Raw genomic sequence first — 25,249 nt, 5'->3', positions numbered from 1 at the left:
TGTTGGCCTAGATGGGATAGGAGTCCAGCGAGTAAGTGATACCGGAAACAGCGACGGCAATTGTGATGATGGATTGGGAGCTAGAAGGTGAATGTACAGGTTAGTTGTTGATACCGACCAGTAAATTCGAACGGTTGCCCCAGACCAAACCCCCCTTTCAAAAGGGCTATGCCGCTGAGTGATATGTTGAAGAATTGCAAACGAGAGTGCGCAGACAAAAATCGCATATAGAAGTACCATGGATTTCATTGATGATAGCCTTCGTGGAATGACGGAAGCACAAAAAAAAGTTTGATGCTCTTGACCTGCGAGTACAGAGCCCCCTCCCACCCAAGTTAATGTTAGCTCCGACTCTGACCGATATTACTGTCCAAAAAGTAGTCATCAAATCTCCTGGCAGGCGTGAAATTGGGTATTTGTCCGAAAGTTGCTCGGGCCATTTTGGGATCACAATTCATGTCGAGCAAAAATCAAAACCATGTAACAAATGATCAAAGACATATATTTTATTTGGGTATCAGATCAGGTCTTTACTCGTCCTTTAACCTTGACCCGAGCTACCAATGCAAGACTCCTCTAAAACAAAGTCAACCCCTCAACCAATGTAGTCCTTCCCAATAACTCTAATCAGACAAATTTCCGTATGCTTGTTGAGATGGCTGTACTGAGAGGATTAAGAGTAAATGCACGAGCAAGAAGAAACAGCTCGTTTTTTGACAGGCTGTGAACACCTCAACCTCCAGTCTATCGCAACTCAAGCCACGCAAGAACGACTATCAACATCTGTGGTTGATCCTCACTTATTTCACGCCGATAAAACCAATCCCACAGCGGGCCGCCTTCACTGCCCTTCTCAACGCTTGGTCTTCCCTGTCCGTCCACTGCACGCTCAGCTGATCCCATTTGCTCCCGGGCGTGTTATATTCCCGACGGAACTGGGCCTGAAGCGCCTGTAAACGGCTCATCTCTCGCGGATCACCGCTGCCGCTGAAGACAATGAAGGCTGTACACGGAGGGAGTGCGTCGTGGATCCTCTTGAGACGCTGGGAAAGAGTCGTCAGGCAAGCCTCGAGGGCGCTGATACCAGGCTTGGCATTGCCGTTACCGTCGGCGTGGGCCGCCGTCGCCTGGTCTGCCGGAGTAGGCGGAGGGCCGCCTGCTGCGTCGGGGGACAGCTTGTTACGATTCCACCAACCCTGAAGGGCTTCTAGCTCGCGCATCCGCGCCCAGACAAAGTCTACGCCGCCACCGGGCACAACGAGACCGTCGGGGTCCCCCTTGACAGCGCGGATAACACCAGCCTCGACCTCGGCATCCGAGTTGCATGGAATGACCACGGTTGCAGCATTGCAGGCACTGCGCGTGGGATCACCCCAGTCAACAGCAGCGCTGGTCTTGCCGACAGGAATTCCTCCAGTTGCTTCAGGCCCGCCAGTTGCGCGATAAGCGACCCCGGCACGGGCAAGGCGCCGAAAGAGGTTTTCGCCTTGCACATCATTAGCGGCCCAAGCCCTGCCCTTCTCGCATTTCTTCTTGATCAAGTCGAGACATGTCTTAGCGTCCTCGATGCTGTCGTGTCCAGCAACCCCTCCTTTTTGGATCTCACGCCCGAGATACTTCTGGGCAAGATACTTGAGGGATGACTTCAGAGGAGGGCCTCGAGGATGCGGGAAAAGGATTGAAGTATCAACGACGAAAGGATGGGCGATCTTGAGTGCCTTCAAGTCGGAATCGAGGGAATGACCAACAAGGATAGTGCGAGGAGTCAGGAGGTCGAGAAGGCGTTTTTGAATGTCGCTCAGCGTTGTCGTGACAGGATCAAGCATCTCCTTTGTGATACCTGAGAAGCGGGTAACGTAATCAATTATCGGCTTGTCTGGCTTGACCAGTTCGTCCAGAACCACTTCACCGTCCCAAGCCACCATGCTGATCCGGGTAAGCGAATACTCGGCCTCTCCGGTCATACACATCTCACAGTCCAGAGCGTAAACTTGACGGCCTGCCGTGATGCTTCCTTGCTCGATCTCTGACTCAGGAACATTGTTATCCTCCAGCCTGTCAACCTTGGTGTGAACCCAGCCGTCGGGGTCCTTAAAATTCTCCCGCTCTCCTTCAGGAAGCATTGCTGGGTGTAGCGGAAAGCCATTTTCCAGCATTTCGTCCGTGGTAGCAAGAAACTCGGTGATTCTTGTCCTCTCATCTTTCCAACCATGAGGGTCTGTCACGGGCTTAACACCACCACCGCTGGTTTTCTTGTCCTTGTTGAGCGGAGCGGTAAGCATGGTTTGCAAGGGCGAGTGCAATCTTGCATACTTGTCGTCCCCTGGAGCACGAACAGGCCATAGAAGGGGAAACATATCCGCGAAAGGCTGCAATGCTTCGGGTAGGGCCTCCTTCACCAGCGGACGGGGATAATAATCGTCAGGAGAAGTACAGGCGCGCTCGATAGCCTCATCGGGAGTAACGTTGTTATACTTGGAAAAATCAACATTCGCCTTGAACATGGCCTCCTCGAGACCCGGGACCATAATGGTGACAATCTTTCGAAATTCTGGGCGGTGCTTCACCGACACCCACTGGGGGGCCGGTCCGTCGGCAAAGATGTAGAGGATCAAGTCGCGCAGTGAGGACACATTAATTTTGGCGTTCAGCCTTGCCTGATTCGAAAAGTGAATCCCTGGATACCTATTCGAATCGGGATTCGGCACCTTTTTGAGCTTCTTTTTCGGCCGACCACGCTCGATCGTCTGCCAACCACCATTGTCATCGTCACCGTCAGCGTCGGCATCGTGGGTGCTCGAGCGCTTGAGACTGCTTGATGTTTCAACCGAAGTATGAGTCTGGGGAGAGCCGGTCGAATCAGGAGCACCTCCAACTGTGTCGGTAGCGTTGGCGACCACAGAATCCTCGTTACTGGTTGTCGTGGCGGCGATCGCCGTTGCCGGCCCATCTTCGGCGGTTGGCATCGTTGCAAGCGCGGAAGCTATGCCGCGTAGTCCTCCCTTTTTCTTTTTGCCTTTCCCCATGGCAGGGAGACGAGGATATTGGATCTATGCAAAGAAATGGAAAGAAGGATGCCGGATATTGTGGGAAGCGAACATTCGACCACGACAGTAAGTAAGCCTTCAGAAGCAATGCAGGCCGCGCTTGGGCAACACTCAGATTGACACTCTGCTTTGCTTCAACGTCGTGGTCTGGGCGCGGTTTGGAGGTTTTCAGTTTCGAGCCGCAGAGAGTTTTGCCAAGAAGTCCCACTAGTTACCATGTACGGCAACTTGTGGAGATAGCGGAGCATGTCAGACTCGCTTTGTCAGGGCACCTTGATGGACAAGAGTGAATCTCGGTCGTAGTGTTTTTGTGATCGTGACAGTGCGATTTTGAAGTCGGGACTTTGGGCCCATGATTCCTCTGCCTACACTACGATTGTACAAGAGGCACCATACAAAAATCATATGCCTCAGACAGTGGCATACAGACACCCTCCTTAGATAAGGGATATACTTACCTTGGTGTGTCTGTATAGCATCGAAAAATAATACATACTTACCCAGCTCAGCCAATCAATCATTAAACTCGCGCTCTTGATATCTTCGGATTCTGCGACAACGCCGATCCTATTCCCTCCCTGTTTCAATGTCCACGCACACGCTGGATAGATGGATTACGGCACTGAAATGCGAAATAACAATAGAAAGAGCTACAAGAGGAATGTTTGACAAGGATGACCACCACAAATGTCCGTCTGTTTCATACCATCTGAGCAACACGAGGTCTGGGAACGCGAGCGGCTCCGAGCCATGCCATCAGTCTGTTCCCATATCGGACACAGCAGAGAGTTCCAATTCTGTTGTGCAAGCTCGTCATGAAGATTGCTTTGCTCCCGTTCCAGCAGCGTTTGAAGCGAGTACTTTTTGCCGAAGGACTGTAGAAACATGTCGTCAGCGTCTTGAAGCTTTTTTTGCTTTAAACATGAGTGACCCCCAATTTACCTTCTTCCACAACACGGAGATTCACTGTTTTTGCCTGCACAATGCCCTCCAGTCCCTGGATGTTGGTCGCTAGCTCCTTGATCTTGCCTTCGTAAAACTCAGCTGCGCTGGTCGTGTCCTTTTCCACGTAGAAGCCCGTTCCGACATCGACGAGCACATGTTCCGGGTCAGACAGCTTTCCCTTGACGTAGAGGGAGTTGGTAAGGGGAACGAGAACGGATTTATCCTCTTATTATGTGAATCAGCATCCGTCTGGTGTGGCTGTCGGTGGGTGGTGTGTGCCAATGGAATCATTGTACACAACCTCCAGACCTCCAAGGGCTTAAGGCGTGGGGCAAGATCAAGATCATCCGCTACTTACTCTCAAACGTTGAAGCTCTGTCCTTGACAATGCGCAGACATTCTTTAAACTTCCCCTGAGCGGCCACCAACTGCGCGTACGATGTTGATAGGTGCTCGACTTCTCCGTCAAGCTGCTTCTTCACCGCACTAAGTTGTTGTACGCTAAGGGATGCAAGATCGACTGCTCAGCTCACGTATTGTCAGCAACGCCTAGCTCATTGGAGACCTGTTTGTTTTCGGAGCCTGGCCTGCCAGGACAGTGACTGTGACCTCCCCTCTCAAAGCTTGGTATGCTCATGAGACAGGAGGCGGCCTAGTGTGGAGTTGACACATCATGGGGAGTTCCCCGAGCTGCTATGGTTGAGTTCTCTCATGCAAGGGAGTTGCAAATGCGGACTGACCTGCCTCTCCTTGTCCTTTATCTTGGCCGCTGCGGCTGGCCATTTTCTCAGATTCTTGGTTGAGTTCCTTATTGAGAAATGTCTGTTTATTACTGAAGGTAGTCGCAGTGTGAATTGACTACAGCTCAGCTAACAAGAAACCTCCAAGCCAAACCTTCTTCCATCTCATGTGAGATGAACCCTTAGTTGGGTCGTTCTGCAAGGTGGGGGTGGGGCTGCTGGTGGCAACGTTTTGTGTGATGTGGGGCAGCCGATAGGTTACATACCAGCAAAAATGCGTACTGCCCCCCCCCCCCCCCGAAACAATATGCGGATATATTATATATGACACCAGTATTGATGAATAAGGAGAAATTTGCAGATAGTAATCCGCTCAATTATGCAATAATAGAAGAAGATGCGGCGAATATCACTGTAAAGGCACCTTAGTGTCTTGAAACGTAACAAGGAAACACATTGGTCGACTTCGTGATGTCAGGAAGAAACTTCGATGAATGCTTGATGGTAAGAGTGTAAATTGTCTGGTGAAATCACGCTGCAGTCTAGCCCAGTGGACAGGAGTCAAGACTTTTCCTTGACTTCCCACACGACAAGTGACAGCCTCAATCATCTGGGTTGCTACAATTCAACCCCAAGTTCTATCCTTTTATGCGGGTTTACTGTTCTCTATATCCTTCCTCCTGATTCTCTCACTCCTCAGGGAACGGGATTGCATTCCATAAGAGTGACCCAACCTCTGTGTGTCCAAGTAACTCAGTTTCATAAATCGGTGTTCTCTGAGCTTACAGACAGAACAACGACAGACAGAGCGAAGACATATCACCCCCACTGCCACATCGTACCAAGATATTACTCTCTGGCAGCTCTTTGGCTCACTTATTCCACCCATCTCTGATCTCTGCCCTCCATTTGCCCTCTTTTTTTTCTTTTTTCCCTTTTTTTTTTTTGCTCACATTTACTTAATCTTCATTTCAGTCTGGTGTCTGACCTCGATCAAAACGCAATGGCGCCCCAGCTTCCCCCCGGGCTCAAGATCCACTACAGTGATCCTCTGAGCCACTCTCGGGGCCGCTCCTTAGTTGCTACCACCTCTTTTCCCGCAGGGAGCGTTATCACAACCTTCAAAAACCCTCTCTTAGCCCTGCCCGATGGCCCGTCTATGCGAAAGACATGCAACTATTGCCTGCGCGTTGAATCGGGCAGAGTCGAAAGTGATACTCGTTGGTTCACTGACACCAACGGACCAAAAGAGGAAACAAACAAACCAAAGAGCGAGGATACCGTCAAACTCAGAGCATGTACAGGGTGCAGGGCAGCTGTATATTGCAATGCCGATTGCCAGCGTGCGCACTGGAAAGAGGTGCATGGAGGCAAGGGAGGAGAGTGCAAAATGTTTGGACGTGTACAGCAGCGTGCGGGCAAAGATTGGCTGCCCACGCCGGTTCGAGCTCTTGCCCAAGTGCTGATCCGGCTCAAGGCTGGAGATCAGGCTGTGGCAGAGACATTTGGGTCTCTAGCATGGGCCAAGGGTGCAAGTGACGGTGAAAGGGGGATATTGGATGGCAATGTGGAAGGATTCAAGAAACATGACCAGGTTTGGAAGGACTTCGAGATTCAGGCTACAGGGGCAGTTGTATATGCCGGGCTGGAAAACGATTTCAGCATACCTAGGGCGAGGGAAATCTTGTGCAAGGTAGGATCATGTGTGGAAGGCATGAGCAGTGGCAGAGTTATACATCTGCTGACAGAAGGGCATCGGGCTAGATCCAAACCAATGCATTCAATCGGCTGGATCCAGACGCCGGGATGACAGGTATCTATCTCGATCCTGTCCTCGCCATGGCCAATCACTCTTGCATGCCAAGTGCTTTCGTCAGTTTCGATCAGCGCAATGCCGTGTTGCGAGCTTGGCGTGATATCAAAGAAGGCGACGAGATCACTATCTGCTATGTTGGTATGTGTTCTTCGGAATGGCAGCCAATCAAGTGAGCCGAGTACTGACCTCCTGAATAGACGTTACCTTACCCAACAAAGCTGCCCGTCAGGAAGCGCTCAAGTTGTATCACTTCGAATGTCGATGCCCTCGCTGCAAAGATGATCTTGACGTTTACCAAGCTTGCCAGATTGATCCTGCCCTGCCGCTCAATTCGCTTAGTATCCAGCCTGATCTTGAGAAGCTCCGCAACCCTCCCATCGATAGGTCGAAGGTTTCTAAGGAGCAGCTGGATGCAATCTACGAGGCCTGGAAGACACTACCGACAACCGAAGGGAGAAGTGAAGCCGAGCACATGAAGATAGCTCGTAAGCGTTGGGAGATTTGCAAACCTTTGGTTGAGGCTAGAATGTGGGCTATTGAGCCGCTGACAACAACCATCATGCAACTGGCCGTCTGTTGGCAGCTTAGTTTCAAGATGGTTGTCTACGCACTGCCACTCCTTTGCTTCGTCAGCACGGAGTGCGACCCGTTCAAGGTTGTGACGCCGTTCCTACCATGGAGGATCAAAGGCATCGTGACCATTGTTCAGATGCTGGCTCTCACTGCCGAACTGACGGCAAGTGGTGCCTTAGCCAGACGCTGCGATCATGAAGGCCTTGTGGGAACACTAGCGACGGCAGACCAAGTAACCATGTGCGAGGGGCTTTTGCGCTTGGTGATGAAGCAAGGGGGCGATAGCAATACAGGTGGTTGGCATGTCCTAAAACAGGCAAAGGCGATGCTGGAGGACATCGAGAAGTTGCCTGGGAGGGAGACCGAAACAGCAATGCTAAGAGTATGGGAAAAGGACCCGGAGGACCCTGAAGCCAGCGCCTTCTTCCACGATCAAGTAATCAAACCCATCACAACGCTCGCATCGTTGGCTCCAGAGATCTTGGAGGACAAGCTCGGCAGCAAGAAGTGAGCAATTATAGGCCCTATAGACTTCGATGTCAACATCAGCCAATCGAGGTCTAGTTGCAGAGGTAGCTTGAATCGCTTTCCGCCGCATGAAAGGAGCTGGACAATTTTGAGATAGGCAGGGAGTATGGGGGTCTTCGAACAGGTCTCATGGGGGTCAATATCGAACAAGCGTTGAGACAAGGAAGCATGTAAGCAGGCTCCGCTTGTTGTAGGTCATGCGAATCTGGGTTGCTACCTAAATATATAAAACAACATGTACATCTATTGCTGCGCTGTGACCATTGAGTTCCTGCTTGTAAGGCACAATGGAAGCGGTAAGTCACCTATCACAACCATAATCTGCGTTTTGTAGCTCTTCCAAACCGGCTGGTAACACTAACACATGGGTACAACTGTTGTGTTGACATCCTCGAGGGACAGCGACTACTCTTCTGCTTTATCAAGGATGCGTTGGATCCAGCGGATCCAGGCCAGCAACTTAGACACACCATCAGTGCCCGTTGCCTCAGGCGCGTCCTCGTAGTCATCCAAGAATTCTTCAGCAAAGCTCCCCTTCCAGGCTCGCGGGACCTGCGAGGTCTCGGCCATGGAGCGGTCCCACTCGACATTGTCGCTCAAGATAACCTCGCCACCAGTCACGATCGGAACCATAGAGTTGGCGGGTCCTTGCTCTCGCACATGGGTCAAGCTGACCTCTAAGCAGTATCTCATGCTCAGCTGGAACTGCCGGGTCACCTTGCCATAGACTTTCTGGACGTCGTGTTTCTTCATGAAATCCCTGGACATGGACAAGTTGGGAAAATCGAAGTCGTTCGTCTTTGGTTTAAAGTTCAGGCTCTTCTGAAGTTCCGCCATGGTAAACGGGCAAGAGACATACTTGGCGGGCGGCAATTTGCGAACTTCTAGTCGCCAGTCATAGGCGCTATGTCATTGTCAGTGATCACACATCGGCATGAAGAGACGAGGACAAGCAGGCGTACTTTTCTGGACATAAGGTAATCACCTCAGCTGCCTGAGGTTGTTTAGCATGCTCTTGACAACTCAATGGGCCGGCGTTGTACTCTTGTGCCTTGTTCCTGTTCACAGTGTTGCGTTGGCTGGATACTGCTTCAAGGTTGGTCTCAATACGGTGATGCTTGGTGTGCAGAATCAGCGAGTATTTAGTGGTCCAGTTACTCGCCCAATCGCGGACCCCTTGAGGGAGGGTATCGGCTTTGTTCGCAAAAAGCTCCCAAACACCTCTGATCGCTTTTTCACCGACACTGGCGGGTATATACTTAGCATTGCTAGAATGGACGATCAGTAAAAGTACTTACGTATTCTTCATATGGCCAATTCCTCTGCCGGCATTTCGCGAGACCAAGCTTTGCAGCTCTGAGAAACTGTAGATTAACTGGTCTTTCTTCCATTGGCGGAGAAAGTATTTTCCAAAATCAAATCGCATGCGCATTGCATAGGACTGAGATTTCAATGTTTTAAAAAGAACCCCCAAGGTCCCTTCAAGCTGCTTCGCGTAGTCGGCTTCATCAGCCTTGACCTGAAGCTGGTTGATCACAACCTGCAAGCTACTGGGCCTGGCAGCTGCAGCTCGAGCACCGACTCGCTCTTTTTGCTCGAGGACGGCCGTGAAAGCACCCTTGCCAACTTTAGAAGGATAAATCATGGTTCGAGTGAGCCAAGTGGTCTCTTCGCCGGCAACCTTGAGGAGATGCTTTCTCAATTCCATGACGACTTCCTTGGCTTTCTCGCGGTTGCTGGCTCTGACTGTAATTACTGGGCTCTCAAGATCTTCATCGATATCGGCCTCGATCTCGACCTGATGCTCACTGACGAGTCGGGAGAGGAGGGTCTTGACATCAGCATCGTCAGGGTCAACATCCTTGAAACCGCGATCCTCCCGCGGCAAAGTGAGGTAGACCTTTGCTTCTCGTTAGCGCAACAAAACGACTTGACATTGTGATGTGGGTAGATGAAGGCCTCACCGTCACTAAGAGTTTTGAGGTAACCTTGCTGGATACTTCAGCTTTTTTCTTGGAGATGATTTGACTCAATTCTGGCTTGACTGGTGTTGTCAACTTGTAATTGGGACGCTTCGGTCCAGGGAACTTTTTGGGCGGAATCGAATCCATCATGAGGGGTGTCGCACTAGGTTGCGGCACGAGTCATGAGTATCAAAGTTCATCTTGTTCGGAAAAGAGAAGATGACACCCAACTTACCTTTCGATGCTGAAGGAAAAGGCTGCAGTTATGCAATGGCCGAGTACTCTCCGAAGACACCAGTCAGATGCGATGCTTAAAAAGACTGAGGATTGCCCTCGTTTAAATAATTAAAACCAAGCAAATCTGCGAAGGGGTATTAAATGAACAAAACCTGTGGCACAACACACAGGGCATGATGAGAGGATCATTGACGAGGGAAGCAAACGGCCCCCTTGAGATGGACAGAATACCCGGGCGAGGGGACAAAAGACACGGAGCAACAAAGAACACGCAGTACCTGTTGGCGAATGGATGTGAACTCAAGGAGATTGGGGTACATAAGAGGCAGATCCCAAGATGCAACCACAAGCACAGGTCGCAAGTAATCTTTCAATTCCTGGCCTTTTCGTGTTTGCTGCAATTTGCTGCGGCAGGACGTAGATAAGACTGCTGAGTGGGAAAATGGAAAGAGAACATCCAGGGGATGAGCAAGAAAACGTAAAAAGTTGTAATCCGTACCTCGAGGACTGGTTTATGGACTGAGTTGTCGGTTGACCCCACGGATGGGCGCTGTTCTTTTTGGCCGTGTCAAGAAGCCCTGCGTCCAAGTGAACTCCTTAGCAGGTGTGTTCCCTGTGGAAAAGCAGAAAAACTTGGCTTACTGTTCTATACAAATCGCATTTTGTGTCCTTAAAGTTGAGACCAGAAAGAAGAATGGCTGAATAGCCTATGTAACAAGGACTGGCAGACAGCAAAGATTCCCGTGTGGGGGGTGAGGGGACCAAGGCGCACACCAGCACCTCAAGAACTTCCACCGTAACTACTGCACTGTTGTCCTGCGTACAGCTTGCTCGTGCAAGAATTGAGCCAGGTCTCGTAACGACGGACTGTAAAGCAAAATGAACTATAATCCAGACTGGGAAAAAATTCCTACCAAACGTCCAACTCACTGCCACAGCCAAGAGATTGCGTTAAGCAGAACATCAACCACCTCGATCCAGTTGGAAGCCTCGTTGAGCCCGTACAGATTATGGTTTGGATGTTGCTCGCGTTCGTAATGGCAGTTGGAGCAACAGCAGGGTTAGAACATTCCTTCAAACATCTTTCTTATTTTCATATACAGCTTAACGTAATACTAGTCAATTGGCTCTTCTGTTCCAGGCAACTCTTAGACAACTCAGTTACGTCGGGTCGGGCTCTTTAGTTGGGAGTTTTTAACTTTCACGAGTGTTGAGGAGACAGGAGCGGCGTGTCCCGACGATTGGGGGTGGTCCGTGATGCGCTCAAACCCTAACCCGTAATATTACGGTTACACGTATAGGCAAAACCGAGCATCACATACATCTAGATATTATAATAATTACGGCTCACGACGTGACGCGACGCGTCCCACCTGTTGTAGAGATTAGTTAATGAGAACACCTCCACGCCAGACGTGACCATCAAACGACATTTCACCAGCCAAAAAAAAAAAAAACACATCTGGATGAGAGTGTAGTTTACACTCGATTTTGTTCAATTTATGATCAGAATCAGAGATTTGTAGACATTGCAGGTTGCAAGTCGCAGAGATGGCTGGATCGAGCCGTGGCAGACGGACGCACTACCTTCCTGGTGTCGCCCGTGAGGATTCCGACGACGAGCTGGGAACTGAAGACTATCCGTGGGAATGGATATACGAAGACAGAAATCAAGCAGGCGAAGAGCCCGAGGCATCCACAGAGAGTGGCAGGAAACGGAAACGGCCGGCGGCAGCGACACAGGAGCCCCAGATCGTTGGCGCCCGCATGGGCAGCTTCGAATGCTACCTCGGCGATACTGTGCTTCTAAAAGCTGAGGGATCTCATGAGGCGTGGGTTGGCATAATATGCGACTTTCTCACGGACGAAGATGGGGAGAAGGCTGCCAATTTCATGTGGTTTTCCTCACACCAAGAAATCCGGAATCCCAAGAAGCGCACTGACTATCTCGAGGTAAGACTGTTTAGCCCTGCTGAACATCGGAGGAACTTTGGCTGATTGATGCACCAAATATATGTGTCTTCAGAATGAGCTGTATATTACAGCCACATACGACATCAACCCGCTCACCACCATAAACGGCAAAGCCCACGTTATGTCGCCAGCTGCCTTTCGGGAGAAGTACCCGACTGGCAAGGTGCCTCGGAAGGCCAAGGAGTATGGCAAGGTGTTCATCTGCCGCAGAGGCTGCAACACCAGAACATGCACATACACAGAAGAGTTCGTTTGGGAGGACATATACAGCGGTCGAGACGATCTGGACCGTCTGCAGGACCTGATCAAACGGGGCACCAAAGCAACTCGCAGGCGGAAAGCGGCAAAGGAGCCATCTCCTGAGGGAGATTACAACCTAGAGGGCGACGAAGAGCAAGATGGAGAGTACTCTTCCGGACAACCACGAACGCCAAAAAGGCCGCGCACGCGGGATGTCATCACCCCCAGCAGCAAGCGCAAGCACCTTGGCAGCAAGCCTGCGACCCCCGGCTCACACCGTCGAGTGATGGTTAAGAAGCACCTAGAGTTCACTCCTCTTGCTACCCGTGTTCTATCTCCTCTCCACGTCCAGTCTTCCCCCTACCAACTGGCCCGTTCACAACTGCATGTCGCAGCAGTGCCTGCCAGTCTGCCGTGCCGCGAGGCCGAGTTCAGTTTGGTCTACTCACACCTCGAGGCCGCCATTACGGAGGGCACCGGTACTTGTATCTACATCTCTGGTACTCCTGGGACAGGGAAAACAGCAACTGTACGCGAGGTAGTGGCACATCTGGATGCCGCGGTCCGTGCCGACGAGCTCGACGACTTTATATTCGTTGAGATCAATGGCATGAAGATCACAGACCCGCACCAAGCATACTCTCTTCTCTGGGAGGCACTCAAGGGCCAGCGAGTTAGCCCCGCTCAGGCATTGGATCTCCTCGAACGCGAGTTCAACCATCCCTCGCCCCGGCGGGTTCCCTGCGTGGTGCTCATGGATGAGCTAGACCAGCTCGTGACCAAGAATCAGGGCGTCATGTACAATTTCTTCAACTGGCCGGGGCTGCGCCATAGTCGATTGATTGTGCTGGCGGTCGCCAACACCATGGACCTGCCGGAGCGCACACTCAGCAACAAGATTAGTTCGCGGCTGGGGCTAACGCGCATTACATTTCCAGGATACAACCACGAACAGCTCATGCGCATCGTACAGAGCCGACTGGAGGGCGTTCCGGGAGATATTGTTGATCCGGACGCGATCCAGTTCGCTGCGCGCAAGGTCGCTGCCGTTAGCGGTGACGCCCGTCGTGCTCTAGATATCTGTCGGAGGGCTGTCGAACTCGCTGAAGCAGATGCTGCAGCAGCCGCCGCCGCTCAGGGGGGAGAAGAGGATGACACCGATGCTCCTAATACGCCGTCCAAGCGGAAGAACGACTCAACGGCCGCAGCTAGCACCTTGAACAAGCAGTCCAAGAAGAAGAACAGCCGCGGTCGGGTTACCATCGAAACTGTGCGTCGCGCCATCGCCGAAGCAACCAGCTCCCCGCTGCAACAGTATCTTCGCGCGTTACCGTTTGCAGCACGCCTTTTGCTCTCGGCGCTGGTGCTGCGCATGCAGCGCAGTGGGCTAGCTGAGAGCACGTTCGGCGAAGTGTTAGATGAGATGCAACGGGCCGTCAAGCTAGCGATGGTTGCGGATAGCAAGGCGTTGGGGGCGCTGCTAAAAGCTGCGACTTCAGCCGGTGGGGAGAGAGACTTGGCAAATGGGCATGTAGGGGGTTTGTTCTCCAGGGGGAAGAACAACGATGGGATGTATCTCAGGCCAGCTGGGTTGAGTGCCGCGGCTGTTGATTTGACTGGTGCCGGAATCATTAATTTAGAGGGTCACAGAGCAGAACGACCAAGCAAGATTCGGTTGGCGGTAGGGGATGAGGAAGTGAGGTTAGCATTCCGAGACGATCCGGAAATCAAGGCGTTGGGAATTGCCTTATAGCTGCAGAATGGCAGAAAAGCAGTATTGGTAAAGATTACGGTAAGAGGTAGGATAACCATGGGAGGGCCGCGAGAGTCCGAGGAGACATCATTGCACAGACTATGGTTGGGGCAAAAAAAATAACCTATAGAGAGCACAAGGACTGCGATAACCCGATATCTCTGAGCCAGGATGACAGGATTTATTATGTAGGCGCACACAAGGCCAGCCGCCTTCTCGTGCTACTTAATACTTTCTCCGTACAAGCGATGGTTTCCACTCAATTGGATGTGTTTCTGGCGTGGCGGTAGTATCCTCTTTCCAGATTTTGACTGCGCATGGTTAGCACCAAATGTATATAGTCGAGATGGGTTATTTTGCAATAACTTACTCGTCTTGTCCGCTTCGCCAGTGATCAACCGAGCGCCCGACATGTCGAATGTCGAACTCATAATGCCCAACTCAGCATCCAACGAGCCTGGCTGCGCGGTCGTGTCCAGGCTCTGGAATCGATAGCCCGACTTCCAGTCCCAGAAGCTCATGGATCCGTTATCACCACCAGAAAATAGCACATTCTGATCGTTAACGGCTAGCGTGTTGATGATAGCGTTATGACCCTCGAAGTTTTGCATGAAAGCACCCTCAGGGCACTTCCACTGCTTGATGCTGCCCGTACTGGCCGTGGCAAAGGTAAACTCGGTCGGGTGGGTGACCAGGGCGCGAACACCCTTTTTGTGGTGCGTCAGGACTCCCATTGTCTTGCCGGCAGCTAAGTCCCACATGCGCACTGTCGAGTCCAGGCTGCCGGTTATAACCTGAGGATCGGCCTCCTGGCAAACCAAGTCGGCGACTGTGCCTGTATGGCCAGACAAGACGTGCACGTTGCTGCGCGTTCGCATGTCCCACACCCGGGCTACGCCGTCGCGGCCGCCTGTCACCAATACATCGAGGGTGGGATGCAGCTTGAGGGTATAGACACCAGAAAGATGACCGTGGTAGTGGCGAATCTAAAAGGTAGCGTGCAGTTGATCAGTATCTGGGCATATTGCTCCAGGTGCGGTGCGCGTTACGGGAAGTGAACTACTTACCACCTTATTCGTTTCCAAATCCCAGCATTTTACCATCTTGTCCTCACCGCAGGAGAACATGTATGGATGCCTAGGCGACACAGCCAGCCCACGCACAGTCGAAATATGCCCTGTTAGCGTCAAGCGCAGCTGTCCAGACGCCAGATCCCAGATCTTGATGGTACGATCGCCAGCACCAGAGGCAAACCACTGATTGTTGGGCTCGACGGCGAGCGCGCGAACCCAGCCCAGGTGGCCACTGATGACGCGCATGAGCTTCCACGGAGGATGCCAATCGGGTCGCGGTTGCGCCAGCAAGCTTTCTGATCGCCGGACGAGGCTGAGTTGCTGGGGCTCATTACGTTGGGGCCGGGCAGCGCCAGCACCAGCTGCCGAAGGCTTGCCATGTGCTAGGACAAGGGCATTGGAGCTAGCAGCGCCGGCGGAAGGTTTAGCTTGGGGAATGCCCTCGATCAGCTTTCGCGTGTGTTCCTCTGACTTAGATGGTGCTTCATCCTCTGCTACGCCCGGCTTTGGCTTCTTCTTGCGCGGACCGGCCGCAGATAGCTTCTTCGCGATGGCCTCGGGAAGGGTCTGGACGTCGCCGTATTCTGCATGGAGCCGAAGAGAGAGAGCAGATTTGGTGATGTCAGGGTCTTCGGAGGCTAGGCCTGGGTCAAGCTTGATGCGCTTTCTCCCCGAGTCGGGGGTTGTGCTGGCATATAGGGATCTTGTTGTGCGTTCGTTGTCGCGCAACAGAGCCTCAAGCTTCGAGACATCGGGGCCGTTGACAGCGACGTCCGTAGCCATGGTGCGCTGGACGAGCTGTTATTTGCGATTGGGACAGTGTGTATGCTCAAAGTTGTGGTGTACTTGGGGCCAGGTCCAGAATAAGACGAGTTATTAGATAGAGTTGCGGTTCCTCCTGCAAAAACAGACGCGTGTTAAAGCAGATGGATGGTGGTGATGATGATAGATGGACCCACTGTCTGATCTCAAGAGGCACGTCGCGAAACGCAATGTGACGGGATACTTTCCAAAATTTCAGACCCACTTCCAGGTGCTCTTTGCTGGACCCAGGGGGCCTGGAGCCACAGCGCGAGTGATCTGTGGCTGATGTTCCAGCCACACATGCTGCGGCCTCTGCGCAGACTGTTCCTCCCCGAAGTCCAGGTGTTCCCCACCGCTTCCAGGGACCTGGGCTGGTTGTTCGCCCAGATCTGCAGCCTTGCAGCCCAGCGAATCAAGTTTTGGGGTTTCCGGCACAGCCTGCTGCCTACTCTACACAGTTTTAATAACACTGTGACATGGCTCGCCTGATCCTGGGCCCTGGTTCACAGAAGCTTAACGCTCTAACGCTTAACGTTAATTCTGGAAGGCATCACTTACATGACGACGTCCCACGCAAACAGCAGGGTCGCGCAGTCGCAATACCTCTAAACTTTAGCCATTACACGCAGCAGAGAGCCAGTTCGACCGCTCAGTGTGCGCAGTTGCTCCCATGAGCACCATGGATGAGAAACAGCAGTCCAAATATGCTATCCATGCCGCAGCCCGGGAGGGGAAGTGTGAGTCGCTCAGCCAAAGATATCGCTTCAGCATCAGCTCATGAGCGGTCAGGCTCATGGGTGGCCGACATGCGACATGGCCAGAGTCATTGCTGACGATGGTGGTCTTGTATTTTCAGTGGCTGTCGTGGAGTCGCTGTTATCTGTATGTCTCAGATCTCAATTTGATTTTCACCAGCTCAGCTCATAAGACCTCATCCTCACATACTGACCCCTTGCAGGCCAACCCAAAGCTTGCCCAGCTTAAGGATGATGACGGCAGGCTTCCCATCCACTGGGCTATCTCCTTCAACAGACCCGAGGTCGTGAGCTTGCTCATTAACCAGAAGGGCTTTGATCCTGATGCTGAAGTAAGCGACATGCCCTCACCCAGGCGCTCACTTGCCCTGTGCTAAAGAGAGCACATCAGAGGGGAGTTAGGGATAGCAACCTGACTGACTCTTCCTCAGGATGATAGTGGCTGGACGCCCTTGATGATTGCATCAAGCATTAAAGACTCCGACAAAATCATCGACATCCTTCTCTCTCGCGGCGCGGATGTCAATCAGACAAGTGAGTGCTTCTCGAACTGCTTGCGCGCTTTCCTGTAACTCGGGCTAACAATGCCCAAAGATAATAACGGCCAAGTATGACAATGCCTCAGCGGTTATTCGCACACACACACACACACACACACACACACACACACACACACACCTCCCACTCTCTCTCTCTCTCTCTCTCTCTCTCTCTCTCTCTCACACACATTTGGCAAAGGACTAACGTGATATCCATCCCGATCTAGACGGCTCTCCACTTCATCGCCTCCAAGAACAACCTCGACCTTGCTCGTCGATTGCTTGAAGAGCATACCCCACCAGCCTCGGCGCGCGTAAAGGATAAGCGCGGCCAGTATCCGCTGCACCGGGCTGCCGCAATTGGCTCGGTGCCAATGATCAACTTGCTCATTAAGCATCGCAGCCCCGTCAACGCAACTGACTGCGCGGGGCAGACCCCGCTTCATCATGCTGTAGCTGAGGGGCATGGTAAGTCCTGACTCCTTCTTGCTGAGAGTCAGCATGGGTCATCTGCAGTTGCGTTACTGACACACGTTCATAGGTGATGCGGCCATTGCCTTGTTAAAAGCCGGTGCAGAGATAGGGAAGAAGGACATCGATGGCTATACTCCTTTGGAGCTTGCGCCCGGCAAGGATGTAAGTTTAATATTTTTGGCCGTTTCATGTCTATTTGCACGATAACTTACGGTTAGTACAGGTGGTCAAGTACATCGAGAGAAAAGCCGAGGAGGAGGGGATCGAGCTTTAGGGCTCCCTCTGCCCGCTTTCTCCTGCTGTCACAACTGTCGCAACGACTACTGGCTTGCGCATGTTGCTTGGCTTGCGGACCTGAGCAGGGACCGAAGTTTCTTCTAGCCAACTGAACCAACTCGTAAAGCGGGCAAAATAAACAAAAAGTAAAATCATATCCACTGGTGCCATGCCTCCTTAGTTAGAAGATGCTGAGTGTAGAGAGGGTTATGACGCCCAATTGCGGACCTTCCTCACCCTCGCATAGCTGAACGCCAGGCCATCTCTGCGTAACAACAAATTCACATTGTGAGTACGACTTGGATATCCGTCTCATATAGTATTACCTCCTACAACAAGGCAATTGGCTGGCCATATTGGTCACTTCACAGTCCTCTCTACCAGCTCCCTCATCATACTCTTCAAGTCAGCTACGTCTTGCTTCAGCTCTTCCACCTCCTCGCTCTTCTCCCCCAACAATTCCAGCGTAGTCTCATAACGCTGACGGACATCCTTGAGTTCCTTTTCGAGCTCGGCCGTCCGCTGTGCCGCCGCACGCCCTTGTTCTATCTCGCGCATCAATGTGACGATCTCAGCGCGTGCCTCGTCTCGCTGGCGTGAGATGCGTGCCAGCTCCTCGCGTGCAGCGATCTTTTCGCTCTCGAGCCGCCGGATGGCGGCCGACATGCGCTCGACTAGTTGCACTGAGGGCCCTGCGGCCACGGTCGAGACTGAGACCATGTCCTGGAGGGTTTGCTGTGGGGTGCCCGCACTAGTAGCAGGACCAGCACCAGCACCAGTTGTGGTGGCCGTGCCAGTAACCGTGCTCGTCTGTGTCGGATTGTGCGGAGGAGGGGAAGTAGTGCGCTCAATACCTTCAAAAATAGAAGACGCCGCTTCGTCTGCTCCTCCTCTTGTCGGAGCAGCTGCCGTAGCAAGGGGATTTGGCGGGGCAGCCTCGGAAGTTGGGCTGAAGAAAAGCGAGACTGGACTGAAGACGCCGCTGCTTCCCGCACCTAATTGAGGAGTGATGCTGGGGCGACCAGGGGGCTGAGCAGAGGGACGACGGCTGCTGCTGAGAGAGAAGGGCATGCCGCCCGCTTCGCTGGGAGGAGCCGAAGCCTTACGCAACTTGCTGCTTGAAAAGTTCTGGATCCCGAGGAAGTCGGTGCTAAAGGCTCTCTGTGGTACAGTAAGTTGTGGCGAGTCAGGCCGGCTTTCGGCCTGCTTGAGAAACGAGGCACTGGGCAGCTCTTCGAGCCATGACCGGGGCCGTTCCGAGGACTGGAGCTGACGCTGTTCCTCCCTTTCGACCTCCCAAGCTTGCTTCTGCTTTTCAAATTCGGCGGTTGCCTTTGCAAGGGCAGCTTCAGCTTCTTCGGCACGCTTTTTAAGTGCGCTCACTTGGACTTGATAAGACTTGACCTCTTCCTGGATGTTTGGGAGCTTGGCTCTTGTCTCCTCCAGTTCTTCTTCCTGACGCTTGGCACGCAAAGCCTGTGAAGAATTAGAGTAAGCAAGACTGCTGCAGGCAAAGTAAATGGAACGCTGATAACGTACTGCTTCCCGTGCTTTTTTCCTCATCTCTGACTCTCTTTGGACTGCCTCGTCGCGTTCCTTCTCCAAACCAGCAATACGTGCCAGCAACGTAGTTTCAATCCCTTGCCAGTTCTCACTGGCAATGGAATACTGTGTCTGTAGCGTTTCGATCTGACGTAGCAGCTTCGCCTGAGAGTCACCAGCAGCACTAGATGATACCTCTTCGGCACGTATGCGCATGGCCTCAAGTTTGCCCTCCATTAACTGCACTTCGGCCTTAAGCTCAAGCTCAAGGGCACGGGCACGCTCATTGGCACGCTCGGCTTTCTCGCGCAGTTCAGCTGCTTGTGCCTTAGCACGATCAGCGACAAGATTCTTTTCTACCTTGAGTGCAGCAACCTCTTCTTCGAGGTCGGCAATCCGACGCTTGTCTTTCTCACGCTCTTGTTCATTGACCTTGGCAGAGATGGCTTCAGCCTGCTCTGTGGCCTTCTGTAACTGGGTACGAAGCTCCGCAATGAGGTTGTCCTTGGAGCGGATTTCAGGACGCAAGCTGTTGAGCTCCTTCTGGGCCTGTTCAAGACGTTTTTGTAAGTCGTCTTGTGCTTTCTCAAGCTCGTCAGCGCGGCGTGCACGGCCACGCAGGGCTTCAATCTCCTTTTCAGACTTATCCTTAGCAGTCCGTAGGTTGTTCAGCTCCTTTTCATTATCAGCAACCGTTGCTCGCAACTTCTTTAGTGCTGCACGGAGATTCTGCTCTGTGCTAGCCAGGTTCTTCCCCTCTTCCATGAGCTGTGCTATTTGCTGGTCCTTCTCGGCTAGTTTCTTCTCCAGGCTTCCCGGGGGGGCAGCAAGAGCCGCTTTCCTAGCTGACTCTGTGGCTTCCCTTGCCAGGAACTGCAGCTTTGCTTCCAGGGCATCGATGCGCTCCACATAGCTATGAATCTCCTCTTGATGCCGACGTTGGCTCTCATCGCTGCCCTGTCGGTCCTCCTTCAACAGATCTTCGTCAGTAGAAGAATCTGGGGGTGACTGAATGTCCGGCTTCGGGACAGGCTCCGAAGCAACTGCAGCTGGCACAGTGTCAGGGGGAGAGGTGATAGCATCAGGCTGAGCATCCGTCGAGCTGCTTGCTCCATTTGCTTCCTGTGGTAGACTAGAAAAGTCTTTTCCCCTAACTTCTGAGAGTGCCTTTTCCAAGCTTGGTGCACTGTCCTCTGATGATTTTGTCGTAACATCAAGTGAACAACGTGGTGATTGGGTGTCTTTTGACAGATCTTTCGCAAGAGTGCCTGTTCGGTCTATGCTGTCGGTGGAGTCACGACGAGGAGCATCGATGCTTTGTCGCGGGCTCGCCTGGGCAGAAAGGGAACCACGGCCAACCCCCTTAGCGGCCATGGCCCTGGCCAACTTTTCCTGTAGGCGGTCATTGGCACGGCTGGATGACGTAGAGGTTCTCGGGGCTGCTAAACACAAGGAGGGATGTCAGCAGGATTGTGTTATCATGGAGAGACTGTCCATTCAGGAAGGAGGGGAGAATGTTCCTAAAGACCTACCAGGGGTTTGTTTAGCTGGTGATGGAGTTGGCGGCTTGGATTCGTTCTGCTGCGAGCTGCTGCTGTCACTGTCGGCAAGGAGGGTATCGAGCTTTGCCTCTACACCAGCTACAGCCTGTGAGAGAAGGGCACCCCATCGACTCGTCGCCATGGCTCAGGAAGGCGGCAGATATGAGCGAAGCAGGACAGAGGGTATGCTAGAGATTTGAAAATGTAGCTGGCCATGAACACGCTGGAGTGGGAGGACGGGCTGGTGCTTTGGGTGCTGCATCTACTAGCGCTGCGCAATGGTGGGACGAGGTTTGCTGTGATGAAGCGGCGCAAGGTCTTGTTTAAAAGCGGCGTTCGAGAGACAATCCCTTGTATACGGATGCTGAATCCGAGCGGGCTCTCCAACGGCCTTTCTTCAATGTTGAATCGTCGATGAACTCGGACCGTTCCCAGTACAGATCCGCCCCCTGCCGGTGTGCTAACTGTCAAGTCGGGTTTAACAGGAAATACCTGTGGCCGCCATTCAGACTGCAATCCGCAACCTAGCCTGTTCCTAGCCTGTTGTTCGTGTTCTCAGCAGATGGGCCAAGTATAATTGCGTATCGAGGGTTCGGACGGATGACGACAGCAGGCCAGCGTGCAATGCGGCAATGCGTGGCTGGCCTCTTGACAATGGACGCAGCTCCTGGCGGCTTCTCTCCCACCATTGTCAGCCCAGTCCCTTGCCATCTGCGTCTCTGGCAACGTCAACCGCCCCACCAGCGGCTCCATGCTGTGGCACTGTGTTCATGATAGTTTGCACGGTGCTCTGTTCATAAGTGAGCATGCACGGATCAAGACTGAGGCTTCGTGGTTCTTGGCATTTCAAGACTGTGGGGTGACCACCTGCTGCTTATGTAATTTACTTATTGATATCCACCTACATGCTGGGTTGCCCATCTATTGATACCGATAAAGAGCTCCGGTATGGACAAAGCCAAAAAAAAAAAAAAAAGCTGTCCTCTGAAGATTTGTGATCACAACTACCTCCGCCATTACTCCCTTGATTATCTTGTGCAAGTATGGAGAGACCATAAATATAATTGGACATCTAATTGTTTAGACCGCTTGATTTCTGTTCAACTGTCGCTCAAGTTCTCGGCACTACCACCACATCATGATAATGGCTCTCTCCCTCCTTTTCCATCCTCTTTGAGGCTTTTCTCACCAGATATTATTTGTTAGCTGCATAGTTTCGAGAATTTTTACTTCTTTTTGTCAATGTACTTTACTGCGACACATTGATTCCTCCTTTTGCATTGTGGCTTAGTTTCAAATCTCGCAGAGTGTGTGCACCATTAACTCGGCGACTGTGACCTTATGATTCTCAATTCCGCTGGTTTTTGGACCCGGTGTGCGTATGGAGCTCCAGGTTTAAGGTTTTTAAGCGCCGTTGCCCCGGTGGAGGGTGAATAGGATGACCGCGAGTTTGGATGGATCATTGTGGTGTGTCTACGTCCGCTAAGGTCGGCCCATCCCGGCAATGCAGGCATGTTTTCTCCACGCATGGAAAATAAAAAGAACCTTGAGAAGAACTTCGGGCGGCACAGACATTGATGTGAAATTCAGAACAAATCTTTAACAGCCTCTTGGGACTGCTGAGGAAAAATATTCTGTCTGACTCGGAGAGCATACGCCGCCTGGATATCCTTCCATCGCGGCTGTCATTCGGTATAAAATCTTAATCATTGTCTTAGATATCCACAAACAAGTTCATTAATAGCTTTACTGAGCATTTAGTCACCTCTGGCTGTCTTATTGACTCAGTTACCAGTCCACCCCTGGCTCGAGTTTTTCTCTCCTCCCCTCTTTTTTTTTCTCAACACCATCATTCATAAGCTGTCTGGGACCCTTTGAGGGTCCATCATCAACCCCCATGAGAAAGATCTGTCACAGACAAGCAGTAAAAATGCTCTGTTGATCTCTACTTCATATTCAGGATAGAAAAGAGTGACAGATAGAGGCTTGTGGCTTTGTGCTCTGGCAACCCCCTGCGAATCTGCATGCCATGGATCATCATCCATCACCCTCCACCTTAACCTTGCAAAATCTTGGTGTCCCCTCGTCCTTGTTCAGCCTTCTCTTGCTCTCTCAGGCATCGCAAAAGGGATCCACTCCTCTAGACAGAACTTTTCTCTCCTCAATGGGATCCTGAGGAGTCATGGCCCTTTCGCTCTTTTGACATTGGTGTTTTTTTTTCTCGTTCGTCCCGGTCTGGTCATTCGGTCTGCTTCTGTTGTGACGTGCTTGTTATTTCTCATCCAAAAAGGAGGGGTTACTTCTTTTATCTCATCGCTCTGGAATAGACTAGTTGTTTGCAGCTATAATTTTTGTTGGTACACTTCACATTCCCTCAAACCCCCTCCTCTCACCATCCAAACCAGCATAACTAAGGGCCCAAGGACCATAAAAACAGCAGGGCCGATGAAGGCCAAGGACTTCTGGCCATCCTCCGGGGGCGACTCTTCGTCGTCTACTACTGTCGGCGATGTCGTCATTCGAGATGCCCATGACATGGTCGTCGAGAAGACCAAAAGCCAGGGCGGCCACTCGGTCGCCGCCAATTCAGCCCAGCAGGGCGAGCTTCAACGCCAGTTGTCTGGGAGACACCTGAACTTCATTGCCATTGGCGGAACCATCGGTACGGGCTTTTTCCTGGGCATGGGCAGCGCGTTGGTCAAGGCTGGGCCTGGCGGTTGCCTGATCTCCTACGTCTTTGTTGGAACCATTCTTTGGTCTGTCATGGTGTGTTTGGGGGAATTGGCTACATATATCCCAACTGCTGGAGCATTTTCGGCATATGCGACACGCTTTGTTGATCCCAGCCTGGGGTTTGCGGTTGGATGGCTGTATTGGTTTGGCTGTGAGTATTGGCTAGCCCCGTATTCTTTTCTCTACATCCTCTGTTAGTGTTCCTAGGGCTGACACTCGGCTCAGGGGCCATCACTTATGCCCTTTCCCTCACCGCAGCTGGCCTCATTATCCAGTATTGGAACAAAGACTTCAATATTGGCATCCTGATCGCCATCTTCTGGGTCGTCTTTACTCTAATCAACTATCTTCCCGTTGGCATTTACGGCGAACTCGAGATGTGGCTGTCCAGTTTGAAAGTTATCACTATCGTCGGCTTCATCATCTTTGGCATCTGCATTGCCGCTGGCGTCGGTGATGAAGGTACACTTGGCTTCAAGTTCTGGCACGACCCGGGTGCCTTCAACTCCTACATGGTCCCTGGCGCCATCGGCAAATTCGTCGGGTTCTGGGCGGTTATGATCCAGGCTTCGGTGGCATATCAAGGAGCCGAGCTGGTCGGCGTGGGCGCCGGCGAGGCACGCGATCCACGCAAGACAGTTCCCAACGCAATCCGAGTCACATTCTGGGGCATCATGGGCTTGTTCGTCTCGACCATGTTTTTGATCACGATGCTTGTACCGTCCAACGATCCCAACCTGCTCAACGACTCGTCTGATGCGTCGGCCTCGCCGCTGGTCATTGCTGCCCAGCGAGCTGGTGTCCGTGTCTTGCCGCATATCATCAACGCCGTGCTGCTCACTGCCGTTCTCTCGGCAGCTAATTCCAACGTCTACTCGGGCAGCCGCATCTTGTTGGCGTTGGCGGAAGAGGGCCAAGCTCCGGCGTTCTTGAAGAAGACTGACCGCAGGGGCATTCCATATTTTGCCGTCGCCGTGACCGCAATGTTCGGACTTCTCGGTTTTCTCAATTTGTCGTCTGGTGGTGGACAGGTGTTCGACTGGCTCCTTAACATCAGCGGCGTGGCTGGGTTGACAACTTGGGCAAGCACATGTCTGTCTCATCTATGCTTCACGCGCGCATTGAAGGCACAAGGCATTCCGCGCTCTGAGTTGCCATATGTCTCCAGATTCCAGCCATATACGGCGATTTATGGCCTGTTTTTCAATGTGCTCATCACCCTCACACAGGGCTTCACTGCATTTATCGACTGGAACGTTAGCGACTTCTTCGCCGCGTATATCAGCGTTATTCTCTTTGTGGTGCTGTGGCTTGGGCATAAGCTGTGGTATCGGGAGCCATTTGTCGATCCGGCGAAGGCCGACCTTGTACGAGGTCGCTATGATTCGAACGGAGAACGCTCGCCTGCTGATGGCGGTGTGTAACGAGGAAGCGATAAATATCCATTTGCGTAATGGTTGTTTATCAAACCTCGAGTAGGGACAGGGCTCTTGTAACGATGTCAATGATGATGCCGTTGGAGTTCGGCGTTGGCAGGCTCATTAATATGATTGGGATCCGGACAGATGGCAGGATCCGAATGTACGAGAGATTTCAGTTGACACCGCATACTTGTCCAGCAAGAACAGCCAATGGCTTGAATATGCATAAGCATACTTGGTCATGTTATTGCAAGGAGACATGTTCTGAATTTTC

General features: G+C 52.2%; 9 protein-coding genes across 9 annotated transcripts; 4 read left to right on the top strand and 5 right to left on the bottom strand.

Moving 5' to 3' along the window:
• Positions 1–800: 800 nt before the first annotated feature.
• Positions 801–2,966, bottom strand: CTHT_0008960 (uncharacterized protein; the record flags this gene model as incomplete). Its single annotated transcript, XM_006691360.1, has 1 exon — positions 801–2,966. One exon carries the CDS (start codon positions 2,964–2,966, stop codon positions 801–803), a length of 2,166 nt encoding a protein of 721 aa, XP_006691423.1.
• Positions 2,967–3,860: 894 nt separating this feature from the next.
• Positions 3,861–4,775, bottom strand: CTHT_0008950 (uncharacterized protein; the record flags this gene model as incomplete). Its single annotated transcript, XM_006691359.1, has 4 exons — positions 3,861–3,922; positions 3,990–4,217; positions 4,351–4,512; positions 4,733–4,775. 4 exons carry the CDS (start codon positions 4,773–4,775, stop codon positions 3,861–3,863), a joined length of 495 nt encoding a protein of 164 aa, XP_006691422.1.
• A 1,347-nt stretch (positions 4,776–6,122) lies between these two features.
• On the top strand, positions 6,123–7,632 carry CTHT_0008940 (uncharacterized protein; the record flags this gene model as incomplete). The annotated part of the gene is made up of 3 exons (XM_006691358.1): positions 6,123–6,425; positions 6,497–6,686; positions 6,746–7,632. 3 exons carry the CDS (start codon positions 6,123–6,125, stop codon positions 7,630–7,632), a joined length of 1,380 nt encoding a protein of 459 aa, XP_006691421.1.
• Positions 7,633–8,054: 422 nt separating this feature from the next.
• On the bottom strand, positions 8,055–9,760 carry CTHT_0008930 (uncharacterized protein; the record flags this gene model as incomplete). Its single annotated transcript, XM_006691357.1, has 4 exons — positions 8,055–8,553; positions 8,612–8,893; positions 8,948–9,549; positions 9,614–9,760. The coding sequence occupies 4 exons, from the start codon at positions 9,758–9,760 to the stop codon at positions 8,055–8,057; spliced, it is 1,530 nt and encodes a 509-aa protein (XP_006691420.1).
• A 1,641-nt stretch (positions 9,761–11,401) lies between these two features.
• On the top strand, positions 11,402–13,817 carry CTHT_0008920 (uncharacterized protein; the record flags this gene model as incomplete). The annotated part of the gene is made up of 2 exons (XM_006691356.1): positions 11,402–11,803; positions 11,877–13,817. 2 exons carry the CDS (start codon positions 11,402–11,404, stop codon positions 13,815–13,817), a joined length of 2,343 nt encoding a protein of 780 aa, XP_006691419.1.
• Positions 13,818–14,042: 225 nt separating this feature from the next.
• CTHT_0008910 (putative pre-mRNA splicing protein) lies at positions 14,043–15,673 on the bottom strand (the record flags this gene model as incomplete). The annotated part of the gene is made up of 3 exons (XM_006691355.1): positions 14,043–14,128; positions 14,188–14,803; positions 14,885–15,673. 3 exons carry the CDS (start codon positions 15,671–15,673, stop codon positions 14,043–14,045), a joined length of 1,491 nt encoding a protein of 496 aa, XP_006691418.1.
• Positions 15,674–16,373: 700 nt separating this feature from the next.
• On the top strand, positions 16,374–17,736 carry CTHT_0008900 (putative proteasome regulatory protein; the record flags this gene model as incomplete). The annotated part of the gene is made up of 8 exons (XM_006691354.1): positions 16,374–16,431; positions 16,551–16,576; positions 16,653–16,781; positions 16,881–16,983; positions 17,044–17,057; positions 17,216–17,456; positions 17,530–17,624; positions 17,686–17,736. 8 exons carry the CDS (start codon positions 16,374–16,376, stop codon positions 17,734–17,736), a joined length of 717 nt encoding a protein of 238 aa, XP_006691417.1.
• A 362-nt stretch (positions 17,737–18,098) lies between these two features.
• Positions 18,099–20,963, bottom strand: CTHT_0008890 (uncharacterized protein; the record flags this gene model as incomplete). Its single annotated transcript, XM_006691353.1, has 3 exons — positions 18,099–19,214; positions 19,278–20,722; positions 20,813–20,963. The coding sequence occupies 3 exons, from the start codon at positions 20,961–20,963 to the stop codon at positions 18,099–18,101; spliced, it is 2,712 nt and encodes a 903-aa protein (XP_006691416.1).
• A 2,303-nt stretch (positions 20,964–23,266) lies between these two features.
• On the top strand, positions 23,267–24,978 carry CTHT_0008880 (uncharacterized protein; the record flags this gene model as incomplete). The annotated part of the gene is made up of 3 exons (XM_006691352.1): positions 23,267–23,577; positions 23,668–23,705; positions 23,780–24,978. 3 exons carry the CDS (start codon positions 23,267–23,269, stop codon positions 24,976–24,978), a joined length of 1,548 nt encoding a protein of 515 aa, XP_006691415.1.
• Between the last annotated feature and the right edge of the window lie 271 nt (positions 24,979–25,249).

This window comes from Thermochaetoides thermophila (assembly GCF_000221225.1).
Source record: "Thermochaetoides thermophila DSM 1495 unplaced genomic scaffold scf7180000011812, whole genome shotgun sequence".
Classification (NCBI taxonomy): domain Eukaryota; kingdom Fungi; phylum Ascomycota; class Sordariomycetes; order Sordariales; family Chaetomiaceae; genus Thermochaetoides; species Thermochaetoides thermophila.
Note: the sequence above shows the minus strand (reverse complement) of the source record. Positions and strands in the feature narration are given on the sequence as shown.